The sequence below is a fragment of the Chelmon rostratus genome, chromosome 22, assembly GCF_017976325.1.
Source record: "Chelmon rostratus isolate fCheRos1 chromosome 22, fCheRos1.pri, whole genome shotgun sequence".
NCBI lineage: Eukaryota > Metazoa > Chordata > Actinopteri > Chaetodontiformes > Chaetodontidae > Chelmon > Chelmon rostratus.
Genome location: NC_055679.1, coordinates 6,711,949 through 6,729,508, shown reverse-complemented (window position 1 = coordinate 6,729,508; position 17,560 = coordinate 6,711,949). Strand labels below are relative to the sequence as shown.

General features: G+C 41.3%; 1 protein-coding gene across 1 annotated transcript in view; it reads right to left on the bottom strand.

Moving 5' to 3' along the window:
* LOC121625512 (copine-8) overlaps positions 1 to 12,512 on the bottom strand; it is an 85,282-nt gene extending 72,770 nt beyond the window's left edge. The window contains exon 1 of the mRNA XM_041963616.1: positions 12,415 to 12,512. Coding sequence (XP_041819550.1) covers positions 12,415 to 12,512 — 98 coding nt within the window. The remainder of the gene's footprint in view (positions 1 to 12,414) is intronic.
* Positions 12,513 to 17,560: the final 5,048 nt, after the last annotated feature.

Genomic DNA, 17,560 nt, shown 5'->3' with positions numbered 1-17,560 from the left:
GTGTATGGTCTAATGACTTTCCAGTTTAAATACCCCAGATGTCCACCATGTCACAGATACACAGACAAACAAATGAAAACAGACTGTCCGAGCAATATTGCTTCATAATATGTGCAGGTCCAGTATTCCAGATCTAATAAACCTTGGATACACCTACTCAATAAACAAGATAAAGAACTCACACATAGACAGACGAGCAATGCTAAAGATATCGCTGGGTGGAAAACAAAGAGGCTATTTTTGCTGTGATGACTAATCTGAAATTAAAGTCCATGTGTGACTGTAAACAACAGCAAAAGAAAGAAGAAAGAATGACACCCTGAGAGAGATGCAATTCACTCTTGTAATTCTACAATTTACTGGAATGAAGAATATGGGCCTGTTCTGGAAGCAGAACTTTTCAGCAAAGTCAAAATCATGAGGACTTCAGCTGCACAGAGTAGAGAGAAATGACAATCAAGATGAAGCCACTGAGTACATAAAGAATTTAAGATATGATTTAAACCAAAATTACATTACATTCCTGACTGAAAACAGCAATGATGTGAATGTTACATTACAAACATTCCTGTCATTATTATGACTTTTGTCTTATTTCAGCAAGCATTGTTTAAGGAGTCCATTTTATAGCTGTTCTCTTTCCACTTTCACAGTGTGACCTGGCTAATGTGATCACAAAGGCTTGGACCTTGCAGAAGTGGCCTGATCCCTAACACATCTATATTACATATAGACGTATATACAATTTGAGCCTAGCAGCATATGCGAAGAGCAGAACAAAAACTTGCTCATTACTAAACGAGAGACTTCTGTTCCATTCTCCACCTTCCTGCCTCCTGCTACTCTTCCTCTTCTCCTCTTTACTATTCAGGATCTAGTGGTCAGAGATCAACGATCGCTGCCTTTGCCCTTATTTTCTCCTAAGGGTAAAGAATTTCTCAGGAGACAAAGAAGAGGCAATTCTGGGAAAACTTGTTTTTGCGTGCCAATCCATTAAACCACAATGAGCTAAAAGCAGCTAAAAGCTGCAGACTTGAGTGTGGATGCTGGGGTGGGCAGGCAGTGCAAGCAACCCTTTCACCTCACTGGGACTCCTCTCATTAAATGTTAATGCCAAAAATATTGTTTAATGGAGTTTTAAGGGCTTGTTACACAGGTATAACAAATCTCATACATTATACAGGCCAAATCACAGACTACTCTTGGACTAGTCATATGTTTAGAAAAGATAAATGCTGTGTTTTCTTCTTATCACTTAAATGTCAAGATGATATCTTGAAAGTGAAATCTGAAGGTTCTTTGTCGTAACCTTTTCATGTCACATTGTTCACTGTTCACTGTTCTCCAGGTGGGATAGTAAACATGCTGTTTAGATCTATACTATTGCATTTACATTTAAATAGAAGTCCTATTTTCTTGGCCTTTCATGCACTTCTCGGTATCACGTCAACCGCTACAGGACTCGTGGGTGTGTGCGTGCGTGTGTGTCTGTGTGTGTGTATGTGAAGCCGTGCTAAGCCACAGAGCAGGAATATTCTTGGAAACATGTGGAGCGAGAGGAGACAACTGGGCATGCTCAGATGTTCTCAACAGGTCGCTGAGCACAGTGCTACAGGTACCTGCATCTCTTTTTCTTTATGTTCTTTCCCTCATGTTTTCTCCATCAGTTCTTTCCCACTGCATTAATACTGATCAATCCAATTTACTTGTGATGACCATTTGTTACAGAGCGTGAAGAAAAGCACATGCTTGCACAATTCCCCAATCTCTCTCACACACACTCGCTTACACACTGAAGGGGAGCATCAGCGGCTTGTATCCTCTCTCTGCTTCTCTAAGAGGGCTGCCCTAATTCTTCTTGACAAGGGCTGGGAGAGCCAAGAGAACATCTCTGCGCGCACACATACACACACAGACACACACACACAGCAAACACAAATCAGTCATGGACAACACACAGCTACATCTGTGCTAGTGGCATTTTACCTTAATTGCCTTTGTCACCGATTTTAGTGCAGTTTAGTCCAACTTGCATATAGTTTCTCCCATCAACACATGTCACCGGACTCCGAATGGCCACGACTGTCAATATGGATGAAGGCCAAACGTCTCAGCTGCTTTACAGACAGAACGGAGGGTGAATAATGACAAGAAGATGTTAATTGCCTTGATCAGGCTACTCAGAGCTACCATAGGAAAAGGGAAGGAGTACCCAGTATTAAACTCCGGATCTCTCTTTTCCTCCGTGTGTGCTGTGGCCTTCGTGCAACGTTATCAACAGGACGCCTAGTGTGTGTGTTTGTGCATGTGAGAGAACTAGAAAGACATGCTTGGACGTGCTAGCTGAGGCCAGGGGCTTCTACACGAGAGAGAGGGGGAGACAGACAGAGCGGGAGGCAGGATCCCTGGAGGAATTCAAACAGCCTCTGTGCTATGTGACCAGGATGGAGATGACTTCATTAGGCCAGCCAGTTTCTCTCTCTCTCCCCTCTCTGGCTGTGAGGGTGATTTACTGTATGTCAACTAATCTCACTTGTCAAATAGTCTAAATCTGTGTTGCACTGACAATCTGAGAGCTTGGTGCACAGCATCACGCCTTACTGTTGTGAAATGGCAGAGGAAAAATCCGATCAGATATAGTCAATTTCTAACCAGGTGCTCCAGCCAAAATGTAAAAAAAGAAAAAAATCTAATTGAGCTGGCAGAAGTTACAAGAGATTTTTTTGGTTTTATTATGGCTTCATGTCCCACAGGAGGCTATCTACATCTGACGGAAAATAAAATGTCAGCATCAAATGTGATCTTATTTTATGTGTGTGTGTCACTGAAAATGTCATCAGTATTCTGACTGATGGTAGGCACAGCAGTGTTTAAATGTTTTTAAATGCATTTGTGCACATTCTGCCTTATGTATGTGTCAGCCCATGTGCAGTCTTTCAGCTGAACTGCTCCCCAAGGCTCCCTGCTGTACACCTTGGTCGTTATTGATGATTTCAGTTGCTATTAAGACTTTGGCACGTTCTCAGATGGCCCAGTGAGTAGAGCTTTTAACACCTGTTTGACCCAGAAGTCAACAGGTCTTACTGCTCAATTATTCTCCAGGAATATTCTAAAAATACCCGAGAAGGATGGCTCATAGACACTTCTGACAAAATCATCTCTCACACTGCAAATCCAATAGAAGATCCCTATGAAATACAAAGCTGTGATGAAATTCTGCGAATATTCAGAATTTTCTGCATAAAATTGTCATAAAGTCCACAACAACTTCTCAGGAATTCAGCATTGAGAAAGTAACATGGTAAGTCCCTTATTTGCAACCATTCATCTTTGACTCAGGTTAGCTTGCCTTTGAATGCTGACGTGAAAGGAGTGTTGTGTGTGTGTGTCCTTGAGTCCATGCTTTATCACCTGCATTTTAAAATAACACTACAGCTGTCTAACCTTGAGAGTAAGGTCAATGTGTACACCTATTACTGCTCCACTTATTACTTCTGCATGTAGTAGAGTGGTACACAACTGGTTTATGTGTGTGTGTGTGTGTGTGTGTTTGCGTAGCCCTTGACCTTTGCCAGTGACTCGCTCTCCCTGTCGGTCAGATCTTTATCAATCCATTTTCTCATTGCCGCTGTACAGCTTGATGTATGGAATAAAGGCATTGTATCAGCGTGTAGTTTCATGCATGCATTCTCAAAATGTGTGCAGCATAGAGTGCAGTTAAACACATGTTGTAGCACTGTGTGCATAGTGTCTGGTGACTTATGTAGAAAACCACAGCAAAACTGTAACAGTAGGAGGCGGGTCGATAGTAGTTCCCTCCAACTGCTGTAACTTCCTGCAAGTGCATAAATCTTTACTGACCTGACTAGAAAAAGCCCAAACCTAATTAAATGTGCAAGACAGAAACGACAATGGGATCAATTCATGGCAGCTCAGAAAGGGTTTCTTCAATATAGCTTTGTCTCACTGATTGCCAGCACCCCTGTGCTCTCATCTAAAATCATTTGTGCTCCCTGCTGTTCATAACCTCATGTAAACAGACAGAAAAAGTTAGTGGCTGTCGTCATCGTGCACACTCACGCACACATCCTTTTGTGATTTTGGCTGGCATTGAACCAGCGCGCAGCAGGCAACCCTGTCTTCCCTTCAAAGAAATGGTTGTCAGTGGCGTCTTCAATAAGAGAACCATTATGTGAGCTCTAAGGGGACAAAAAGGTCAATGTAATCACTTCCTGTAGACGGAGTGGGAGTGAGTGACCTGAAAATAGATAGCGGGTCGGGTGTGACTTGTGGCGTTTAAGGGTGGGGTTGCAGGGTAAGTGGTTTACCCCTGACGCTTTGAGCAAAATAAAAGGCAGCGTGGGAAAAGATCTTCTGTAGTTGCAATAGCAACAGTGAGTTTTAAAATGTGAATCAGTGTAATCCATGTCAGTGACGTCCACAGTTAGCACTGGATACAATCTAAGAGTCATATCTTGAAGGGAAGAACAATATTAGCTTTACCTTATCTCTTAAAAATACCTTCAACACTGAATACTTTCAGTATTACCACTCACAATGCCTCATGCATCAGTCCATTTTCAGCAGCTTATCTGGAGGCTGGGTCGCAGTGCAGCAGGCTAAGACAGGCATTCTAGGCTTGCCTCCCACAGACAAGATATATAAAATGTCCAGCCTATTCTTGTTCTGCTCCTGGGTCTCCTACCAAAGAGAGGAGGGCACCCAAGAGGCATCCTGATCAGATGCCTAAGCCACCTCAACTGGGTCCTTTCATACCCCCCATGCTGTCGATGATAAATGATAGCAATTCTCATAAACACCCCATTACATGAAAGCACCCAACTTAAAATCCCTAACTTTTATAATCCTTTCTGAGGGATTACTTTTCACAATAACTAAGAATACATTCATAATTTCAGCACTGGCCTGAGGTAAAGATGCACCAATTGCACCTTCTGATTCAAATTTCTGATTCTTTTAAAGAAGTCTGACCTGCCAATTCCAATTTTGGCCAATTCAATTTTCTTGCTTTCAAAAATTATTTTCTTCAAAATTCAGTTCATGCTAAAACATTGCCTATTAAATAACTTTGAAAAAGCTATAATCAATATTTAACAGCTTTTTGGAAAATAATATCCAACTGAAATTGAATTGCAGAATATCCCACTTTTTCTAACATGTTGTACTTTCCCAAAAGAAAATAGGTGGAACAGACTTATATAATAACACACCTTGCTGTCAAATTGAGTAATGTCCCAGTCTCTGCTCTGCTCTGAGCGTTGCGTGGAGTGAGCGACTGAAGTCCAGCCCTCAGTGAAACACGCAGAAAAGCAGCAGAGTAGAGGAGAGAACGCTTTCACAAAGCACGATCATAATGACAGGAAAATGCAGTGAAGACTCTCATACTAAGCTGAAATTAAATGAGTGCACAAAAATTAGGTTAAAAAAATAATTATTTCTTTCAGTGAGGGGTTGGCGACCGCCATCCTGCACCCCCCAATTGGGGAGCAAGAGTTCAGTAGTCTGTTAAAAAAATAATTATTTCGTAGTAGTTAAAAAAATAATTATTTCTTTCAGTGAGGGGTTGGCGACCGCCATCCTGCACCCCCCCATTGGGGGGCAAGAGTTCAGTAGTCTGTACAACTAAATCAAGATTAACATTCTCCAAAGTGGATCTGAAAATGGTTCTAACGGTTTGTTTAGACCCATCACAAACTGAAGGCCTCAACATTAATATCACCTAACACAACTATAATTGGTCCCTGTGTATTTTATTCATCACAATGTCACAAGATTTATGTCTAGATCTAGGCTTCGGGTTGACTAAATAGTCATCCCTTTATATCCCAGGTCTCAGTAGGTTGTAGATAACATCTATTTGTATCCGGCGGCCACATCTCACTGCTCATGGTGGTGTAATATTCCTTTCAATACCAACATTACAATGATACATTGATTACAATTCATGCTGAAAATGTTGTCCTTCGTCTTCTATACATGCACCACCTCCTGTTATGCTCTTGATTTACACACAAACGTTTTTTGGTGGTGTAGAGTTTAATATTAGAATGATATAAGAAACTTTAACAGTGGCAATGTTTATAAACAGCAATGTGCAAATCTCCGAAAGAGAAAAATGCTCACTAACTTGTCAGTTAAATATCAATGAAGAACTATATTCCTGATTTTGAAGTGCACCAAGTGCATACCGAGGGTTTAAAATGCTGCACAATTAAATTTTCTGAGGTAGATCTTAATATCAACATATAGCTTACATCCTGCCTCAGAAGCTTTCCCACAATGGAAGTGGAATACAGTTTGATGGGAGATGGAATTCTTGAGATTTGTGGTCAAATATTCAAATTTAAAGAAGAAATACAGACACTGGTTTTTGGCAGCTTCACTCCAAGAGATCCTTAAAGAAATCCATGGTGTTTACAGCCAAGATCGAGCACTGGCTTAAGCAGACCTGTTGGTGTTGATAAAATAAAACAACTATCATATAAACAAATTTTTCTAGCGAACAATGTTTTATAGAAATACCACAAAGAGCCCCATTTAGAACATGTGGCAACTCGCAAAGAAGCGAAAGACAGCTGAAAGGGTCACAGTGTGTTTATATCAAACAAATACACACATATGCCAACAGCCACGGAAATATGAACACAGACAGATACACACCTTGCTCACAAGCAAAGTTTTTACAATAAAAGACTGCTTATGTGGGCGACATGACTGACTGACAGACTATTTCCTGGGTAGTAATTAGTAAGTCATGCCAGAAAAGTGACAGAAGGGCAAGCGAGGAATAATATGGGTTTGGGAGAATGCAGCTGGTAGTGAGAGATCAAATGCAAATGCTTATTACTCTAAAAGGTTTGTTCGTGTGACTGTGGTCATGCCACATTCAGCATTAATGCAACAGAAGTGCTTCTGAATGAACAGGGGAATGAGATGTTATATGTCAATGGCAGTATTTTTCCAAGTTTAAGGCAACAGCACGTGCATGCTTACACATACTGACAACCACATTGCCAAAAGAGCCCAATCAAAATTAGACAAAGGGCAGGAATTCCACCAGGAAAAAGAATTAAGCAACCTCTTGAACACCATGACAAGCACATTACCTCATCTGCCTACTACCAACTGATCCAGCACTCAGCTGTACACACTCCATTCACTCTGCAGTGATCCAGTGTCTGTGTGAGAGTTTAGATTGGTTCCGTTTGTAAGCAAACTCTCACCTCTGGTGGCTGAGGCAGTGCTTGAATGACAGATACATGAGACAAAATCGGTCTCGACCCTCTCTTAAAATCTCAGGGCCCATCTCAAGGATCTCAGCAATCTTAGTAAACTGTAGAGTTTGTCCTTTTGTATCTCCTGTACACAGAAAATGTACATCAAACAACTGCACACAATCAATAAGAGAAAACACTCAATTGTCCAATGAGATTAGCCTAAACCACCATTATGTAATGGGTATTTTAACTCATAATTGGCATGACAAGAAACACCTAAAGCTGCAGGACAACTTGCTTGAAGCTAATACGATGACACATTTTTTGAGTGAATCCATTAGGATCACAGCAGTCGCGTGTCCCAGCCTTCAGGCCTGCACAAATATGACCTCGTTTTCCAATTTGGCCTCTTTTTTCCAAACCAGCCTTTGCTGAACTCAGACAGGGATAATTTATATACACATGGACTTACTGGCAGAAAGTATTTTCGATATATGATTAAGACTTGCTAAGATTTCAAATTCAAAGCTGCCTAAAATGAGGAGATAATATGACTTGACATTGACTCCGACTTAATGTTTATACCCAGGGCCATGTGTTCACATTTATCAGCAGGTTGTAAGAACACATACACGCAGAACAAAGCTAGCCCTAACTCAAAACACATACTATGTGCATATTTTTGCAATATTAACTTGAGACATTCTCTACAAACACATACTAGCTGCGTTTCCATTGCCCCTAGAAATGCGCAAATCCTAAATACCGCAATAAAAAAACGGTAATGGAAACACCTAAATTTCAAAAATCCTCTCAAATATCGCAAAAACATTTTTACGTTCTCATGAGGTGGTTTTTCAGACATGTCGATATTTAGGTGTATCGCAAATGAGTAATGGAAACACTTTTCTCGCATTTATATGTCACCGAGGTCAGCGGACTCCCCATTTCGGGCCGGCCGCATGCAGTCAGATGTAACGTCTTGTTAATTTTGTTTTGTATGAATTATAATTTTTTAAGTATTGTTTTCTGGATCTCAATAAGTAGCACACAAAAACACTACAGCTGTTCCAGCTGTCATGCTGGCTGATCTGTTAAAGACAATCTGACAGCTGTGATCTCGTCCTGTGTGCACTTTGCAAAATCTAATCATTTCGTTTTCATTAATAGTGAGATGAACTTTAAAGACACACGTGCACACAGATGTACAGCACGGTGTTTGCGATTGTGATGAGTGTGTGCACCTCAGCTATGTGGGAGACACGCGTGCACGCCATTAACTTTATTTACACATAATTGCTGATAACAGATAATTTCTTTATTTCATCTTCAGCATTTGTGCATTAGAGTATGTGCAATCCTACAAGGCCAGGAGCTTGCATGTGCTTTGTAATTATAGGGCTTTGTGTTACGTTTTACTGATGCACAGCACACACAGACATCTCACGGGACGTCCGAGAATTTACGAGAATTTCGGCTGGGTCACAAAACACTGTTCAATGGAAACACCTGCAAGTTGCATTGGAACTTTGCCAAAATTTCAGAAATATCGCTTTTATTTTGCGAACAACTGTAATGGAAACGCAGCTACTGTCTTCAACTTTGTTCTAAGCATGTCACTCATTTGAAATATGACAAGTATTTCTTTTGTGTGTGTGTGTGTGTGTATTTGAGTGTAAAAAAACAGCTAACAGCCTGTATGTTGGCCTGATCGATGACCATAATGGAATATTTGAGCTTAAGGCCATTCACAGCAGAGTCCCCTGGTACCACTAAAGTGCACCAGGGAGTAATTTATTCTTCTGTGACTGTTAGGAGAGTGGGTAAGAAATGGTTTCTGTGTATGGTCATTCACATATGTACACCTACAGAGTATGTGTGAACATACTTTTATGTGTGTGTGCTTTTGTACGACGCAGTAGGGCACAGTTGGTAGCGTATTGATCCCAAGTGATACCTTGAGTTCTCCCATCGATCAGCAAGACTGCTGAGTCTTAGCAATGCTTTTACTTCACAGCCCCATAGCATCAGAGCATTATCTGAATTAGCTGGTGATACAGGCTAAGAGGATAAGTCAATATTTGAGCAACAGTTATATCACCAGTGACTATACAACAACAACATGATGAGAGCTACTTCGAAAAGTCTCTTTTCTTTTTCTTTTGCTTTCTTCGCTCTTTCCCTTATTTGAAAAATCTCCATTTTAATAAGCCGTTCAGTGTCTTAAAAAGGCTTAATAAATATGAATATCAAACTGAAAGTGAAAATGAGAGATGATTATGTTACTTGTTGGCAAATTTCAAACAGGTGACAACATCTTAAAACCGGAATGTACACTCAAAGTGTTCCAGATATGCGGATTTGCATTGGAAATAAGCCAAATTAACATCTGCTCTTTGCAGATTTGTGCACTAATTTCCATGAGATGCACTGAAACATAAGACTTTGGACTAAACTAAATGACCTGTTAAGATGGAAACCTTTTTCTTTCTCTCATTCTAGATCAATTGTGAATGACAGTGACTATCACTGTTGCCACATTATATATATTATAAACAAAATTGTCCAAAGCCACCACTTATTCATATTGCTCTCTCTTAAGCCACCATCTGCTCAGTAAAATTTCTCACTCTCACACCCCCTACACACACAGAGAGGGAAACTTTAATAAAAGTAGTAACCATGGTGATATTGTACACTCCCCACCGAGTGTCCACTTACAAAAACTGTGCACGCACACACCTGGCCGTAACCATGGCATGCCCGCTCTACCTCAGGTTGAGGGTGGGAGGACAGGCACCAAAACATATAACCACCGCAACCCCCTGGGGTGGCTGAGGAGCTGGGTGACATGTTCATACAAACATGTTCCTATATTATTTTGGAAGCTGACATGATCTCTCCATTACTAAGGAGATTAAAAAAATCTTCTGGAGATACAGATCTGGGGAACAGAAACTGTTTCTGTTCACTCCTATAAGGCTAAGATTTTTTTTAAAAGCTACAGTATCAGGGCAATCAATGCCATTTCCACACTTTTGAAAACACAACCAAAATACACTGTATCTTGCAGATAAGTTCAATCAAATTTAGAGTACTGACATTTAATTTAGGGCTTAATTGTGCAGCACTCCAATTACACCAGCTACCGGAAACTGAATTGATACATGGCTTTATGTAGCATGTGTAAAGCCAATTCCGCTTTTAAAATCAAAATATACAATTTGCAAAACTTTTAATACTGCCTCATTGGAAGTTGTCAGGATTGCCTTAAGTTTAAAGACAACACAAGGTCAAAATGTCTTATCTCTTCAAATTTCATCACACTCTGGCCATCAGTGTTTGAGACATCATGTTTGAGGAAAAAAACAAAACAATCAAAACCACAACAATGCACAAACGGTAGGAGAAATACTGCCACAATGAACGCAGCAACAATGGAAACATGCAAAGGGATTTTCAGTTCCATCCCTCCAAGCCCTGAGAAGGAACACGATTTTCTAGTTCACTCTTTATGAGAAGATTTCTGTTAAACATTTGAATAACTGCAGCCAAGACAGATTTACATATCATCATACAAACAGGTACAACGCATGGTCTACTATTAACGCTCACATCAATAAAGAGGAACAACACATCCAACTGGGTGTTTCAGCATTTAAAAGCACATCTTATGTAGACATCTGTCAACACCTCTGTGAATGGGAGCAGACTGGATCTGTACAGGTAAGACTTTTGATGGTATCACTGTCAAAAAGAATTTTATAATGACAGTGCAGCTTCAATTCGGTGATAGTGCAGCATCGATTCAATGGTGGTACAGCTTCAGAGGTGTGACATGAAAAAGCATTTGGACAGTTGTGTAGTCAGCAACCTCTTCATTGCTAAAGAAACATCACTGACAGCACATGTAACATGTGACCTATTTTATTTGATGGAGGTGACACATTTAATTTGATTCCCATACAGGGCGGCTCCTGAGAACATGTGGCTGACCTGTGAAGCATACAGCCTGTAGCCTACTGTGGCTCACCATTTCAGCTGAAATAAAACAACACATTCCCTGCATTCCTCACCCTGCTTGTACACAGAGGAAAATCAATCCCTGGATGAGAAAGAAAGACCCTTTCAAAGAGGGTTAAATACACACCAGCCTGCTCACCCCCTGCTTCCTCTGTCTGCTTCCATCACATCAGCTAACAAACACACACTCGCGTGTCCACACATTGTAACGGCGAGTAATGCTTTTAATGCCTCTTATTTGTTTTGATACGCCAATATGTCGCCTCTCTCTTGACAGGTGACCAACCAGGAATGACAAGTGTCAGCAGTCAAACATTGCAAATGACGGCAAAAAACTCCAACGAGGCGCAACACACATACAGTATGAAATGGCTAAATAATCAGGATTAAGCTAACTCTTTCGCGTCTCGTGCGCTTTATAGACAGAGTGGCGGGAATCCAGCACAAACATCTACCGTGTCTTTAATATCAGATAATCAGTTTACACACTACTCATCCGACTATTGGTATTTCCTATGGCATCACTGTATTGCTGTATACTTGTATACGGTCTTTGAGTGTGACTGTATATCCGACATTGTGTTATAATAATAGTGTATAGCATAAAACACCTTTTTTTCTCCTAGTATCACTGTAAACAAGCTAACCCGTGTAATGTTAAAGTCATACAGTAACATGAGGCTATGCGTCACTGGTACTTAAAAGTGAGTTTGAGCGGACCTTACTGGGGCTTAAACGTTACAGTATTAACTTAATATTCACATATTACATATACGTTTGCTGTAATGCTCCTGTGCAGGCGTTATAATGATGACATAGTTATTGTAGCTCGATTTTATCGCGCTAAAGTGGAGTAAGAGTGACAAACTAGCACCACATCTCTCTAATTTAGCTAGCGCTGCTAATAGTCTGAAAGGTAACGCTACAGCAATAGTGCTAAGACAATTTTACTTTTACTCGCCAGAAATGGCGTGAATGTGACATTTTTCACGCAGTTTTCTGTGCTGTAGCCTCTGTTAACACGTTACACTGAAACTAACCAGAAACTTGGACAGAGTTAAAGTGCAGGTGACTTCCAGCTGCGGTTCACAGCTCGGTGTTTTTCCGTAACCCTATTAGACCAAAACTGGGTTAAACAGACACATTCCCTTACCTGCAAGACACTGTGATTTCAACTTTGGTGGCCGGGATAGACGCGTTGAGCGGGTCGAAGTCGCCTATCGACGCCATGTTTAAAAAACTGTTGTTCATCCTGTCAAAAAAAAAAGGGGTTTTGCTTTCCCTTTTCCCGTTTACTGTGGTCCAGCCCCTTTTTATGAGCGACGAAAGAGGACGGTGGAAAACTGTGCGCGCGCCTCCTCGGCGAGAAGTGGAGCAAAGGTGCCAGAGAGAGGGAGAGAGAGGCTGTTAGATGTGATGTCACGTCTCCCTCTCTCCTCCTCTGTGTGTGTGTGTCTTTCTCTCTTCTCCTTCTCCCTTCCCTCTGTCTTTAAGCCTTTCTGCCCCCCCGTGCTGTCTGCCCCTCACTCCTTCAATTCAGTTCAGTTCAGTTGACTTCAGTTCATTTAAAATTCAGTGGTGCTTCAGATTTGCTGGCATGGAAGTAATGACAATGACACAATCATCAAGAAAATAGAAGAAATTTGCCATGAAAAGTCTTTCCTGTCTTTTCCTGTCTGTGTGTGTGTGTGTGGATGTGCATGCCTATCTCTATGCACGCACACATTTCCCCTGCCCTCAATACTCTCATTCACATCAGTTCAATTCAGTTCAGTGTGGGTTCCTGGCATGAAAGACCCCTCACTCCTTCTTGCATGGCTGGATTACCCTGCTAGGGGGCCTGGGGCAAAAATAAAAAAAAAGTACTGCTGGGCCCCTGATTATGTCGCCAGGGTTATTTTGGCCAGGCCTTGCCTGTGTTACAAACAGCAGGTGTGGAGTTTGAGATATGTTACCTGGCAGGAAGAGTCAAACGAAAGACATTATTAATTTGCGCCAGGATAAATGTAGAATGTAGTGTTTCACAGGCTTAACCTGTTCTGACTAAAAGTCAGCATATCATAACCTCTGCTGCTTAGAGTTTGACCATTTTGATTTCCAATCTGTTTCCTGTAAGGCCCTCAAATTCCCTAAACTGCTGGAGTGCACCCTTAAGGTCTTACCACAAGATGTTGACACAGGGTCAGTCTACAAATTACCAAAACCAGAGCAGTTGCTGGTGTTGCTCACTGTTGGTAATCCTATTTTGGTGTGTGTGTGTGGAGTTTATGTGGTGCAGAAGTGGTCCTTCTGCCACACACTCTGGGGGGATTATTAGTATGAATATTATTAGTGTTTGTGTAGAAACACTAATAAGTCTCTCTCTATTTCCTCTCTTCTCTCTCTCCACGCTATGAGGATAAGCATCTGATATAATTAACTGAAAGGGAAAGGGAGACCCTCCGCTGGTAGAGAATACAATGACAGCATGATGAATGCGAGGGGACCGAGAGGAGAGTCACATTATGAGGACATTGTGTGTGCGTGTTTCTAAAAGAGACCTACTGTGTATTGAACTGATTCGCTCTCGGTGTGTGCGTTTGTGAGGAGTCTGTCAGAAAGCATGTGTGTGCCATCAAAGGAAATAGCTGTTATAGTACCCGTTTGTGTGTGTGTGTGTGTGTGTGTGTGTGTGTGTTGGAACAACAGAACACACTCTTCCTATCCCAAAGTATCCCAAACTACCCTCCTGGTGAAAGAGAAAGCGCTTGCTTACTTTTGCTGCATGCAGTGTGTTGCTATCAGTGTATGAGTGTGTGTGTGTAAGCATCATGTTTAGATGATAAGAGTCATAGAATTTTAAAATGACGCATCTCAGTATTACTCAGTGTGTTTACTGGCAAACCACGTCTCTAAATATAGCTGTCTTACAGACACACATGCACTGACACGCCCTGGGCCGGATCTATGGCATGGTGGCAAAAACCATTAGGGCACCTTTGGGCAAACATTATGCCACCGCTCCATGACCACATGGGTGGGTGGGGTGGATGGGCTCGTTTACACACTGCGGCAAAAATTAATGGACATACATATGCAGTGGGTACACACAGAAAGACAGAAGCCATCTGTGTGAGTGAACATCACATCATCACCACCTGACTGTAGCGCCACATAGCAGAAGCATGTCCAGAACGGGGGCATGGGGTGGCACTGGCCACCCCTGCAATCTGATTGGCTACTTCAAATGCCACCCCATTATCAGCCCTGCCCAGTGAGAGGCAGGACTTTAGTGTCTGACAAGCATTTACTGTTTTCTTCTGTGCGTAGCTACTTTTGGAGGTATAATTAATATTATAATGTATGATAATTTAGTCAAAGAATACTGTATGGAAGCTTTATATTATATTTGCATGGTGCCATGGTGTTGTGTTTTATCTTTTATATCTTTCATCTCTCTGGAGAAAAGCTAAATAAATGTCATGTCATGTAAAAAAAAAAAACATAGGAATGTGACAGTATGATAGTGTGATGTTAAGTTAGTAACCAATTATGTTTTTCTACTAGCTGACTGATGAGAAATAAACTCAGTTTGTCTTGGCTGGAGGATTTCTAGGAGTGAACCTCAGGGAGACAGCGACTGAGACGTTGAGTGGAGGGAAAAGACGTCCTCCTCGACATGTAAGTATCATGTTTCTCTCTGTTCTGTGGTGTGTTTTTATTTGGTAAAGTTTTTGGTAAGTAAAATGTGCTGATTTAACACACTTCTCTTCCTTGTTCGCATTGTGTTGTAAAGCGTGGTGTGTGTTGAAGCTGTAAACTAGCTGTTAGCACTGCTAGCACGTTGTGCAGTCACAACCAAGGCACGTTTATTTATAGCACAGTCCATACAGTAAGGCGGTCTCACACTGCTCGCATTTAGAAGGACATATTTTGTTTTGTATTACTGGGTGTTTGCCCGCGAATTCCTATGTTATGTTGCTGCAATGTGACTGAATGCGCTGTGTCGTTCAGTGCCGAAGGTGGAGGCTGCTGAGAGGGGTCCTGATGGATGTTTTCCTGCACCCGTAACTGACGTGAGCAGGCAGGAAGTGCCTTGTTCTCTGTCTTCCCCTGAAGATGAAAAACTGATCAGGCTTCAACTGCAGGTCTTGTCCCTCTGTGTGTAATCCCAGGTCACCTCTGCTTCACAGAGGGCCACGACTTGCAGAGATGAAGAGGACTGTAGAATTGAATTTCAACATGGCAGGGAGAGGATGCAAATAACTGTAAACAGGTGTAAAGTCACAGAAACAAATAACATCCCATGCATTCGTCCATTTTTGGATGCATTCCTATTCCCTCATTTTATGGTTGTTAGTACTTGTAAAGATGTTTGTCATGAGTAAAAGAGATTTTGTATTGAAAAAAAACATTTTTCTTGAAATATCAAAAGCATTTCTATTCTGGAGGGATTGTGGTACTACAGTGCACACTGCCTACTAATTGCTCAGTAAAAGTTTAGTGCCATTACATATCAACCTCAGTTTGTACACTGAGACAAGAACGAAGAAATGCGAAATTTAAAGTTCTATTAATCATATTTTAGTAGGTTTAGAAAATTTGATTTAAATGCTTTTTCACTGTTCTATTTTTGGGAATCAATTAATTGCATAATTTGTGCATATACATCAAATGACGCATCATCAGCTGAGGCCACTCACCATGGTTCTGTGATGTTTGCATGAGAAGCTATTAAGCATTAAATAGAGGTATGGAAACGCAGCTGGAAATAGGCCCAAAACGGCTGCCAGACAAAGGGGTTAAAGGTACATATTACACACTCACACACACACACTGAAGACGGAAGACTGTTGATGCCCATTAATCATAATTTAGCTACTGAATCCCTGAACATGCATACAACATGACGCCATTTTTTTTATGAATGCATTTCTGCATAATGGCCACACACAGCCAAGATAAAAATCCCATGCATCTATATTAAAAGACCACCGACGCACAGCACAGCCACCACTAATGTGTTCGTGATATCGAAATGCTTGTTGAGCTTTTCATGCAAACCTTTGGGAATATCATTAATTTTGCAGGTGTTTGCAACAGTTGTATTAAGAGCATGAATGAATGTTTCATTGCAGCCGATCCAATGGAAATATTGTGTGGTGCAACAACAGATCATGGTCATTTTTTTTGGTTTCCTACATCGAACTACAAAAATTACTTTAAAAAAAATTTGGTTTGGAGCAGTAAATTTGACAGGAACATGCATCTTTCTCTTTCAGCTCCGCCATGCCTACATTTCCAGGTGTTAAAGTAAAGTAGTCATGATTCGTAATGTGCTCATAACTCTCCACTGTGCAGGGTTCAACTGGAGAGCTCTCTGCGTTTAACAGTCACTGACTCTTTCCACACACTTACTGATACTGACCTACTCTTTATATGAGAGCTTCCTTCTTTCTAATGTATACACACTTGACCGGCTCACTATGGCTGCTGCTATCGGCTATATCTCTCTCTCTCTCCCTGTCATTTTCACATACATGTTCAAGATCTCCTGCGTGGTGTTCATCTCCCAGAGTTGTTGCTAATCTCCACCTCCGCCGCTTCATGCTGCTCTTTTGGTTGAGACATAAAAGCTTGAGCTGATTCAGTAAATGAAACACAGATGTCATGTCTTCCAAAGGCACTGCCCTCTAATTTCATGCGAAAACGCTTTCGGCCGGCGCATTAAAAATGTTGTTCTTTCCAGTCTGTTTTGCTTGATAACTGAGATCTGCCAGGAGGGGACGGGGTTGATTTCTGTGCCCACATTAAGAGAGCGAGCAGCAGTATCACGGCTCATCAGTTCTGGTCATAAAGCCGCAGCGCTGGTATTTTTAGCCGGAGGATTCACTCTGTGGATGTTCAGAGATAGGAGCCGGGGTGGTGAATATTGACCCTGTCCTCCTGAGCCTCATTGCCGCACAGATAAACGTCCTTAACTACCACTTGGCCGTCTCTGCCTGTTTTCCCCACACCTTATCTCTTCCCTCTTCCCTGATTTCTGCTTCTATCTCAGCCACATCTTCTCCCACCTATTCTGCCTTTGTTTCCATATGGCTGTCAGACAAATGAAATGCAAATTAGGTGTGTCTTTTTCATCCCGTAGGTTGAAGCGTATAGCTTGACGAATGTGTGAAAACATAAGATTTTTGCTGCTAATGATGCCTATATTTATTTCATGATTCCATCCAGAGGTAAAAACAATGAAATACACAATAAAATTCTCTAATGCACCAACTGACCAAACAATAATGGTGAAACGATCATCCAAAGTACAT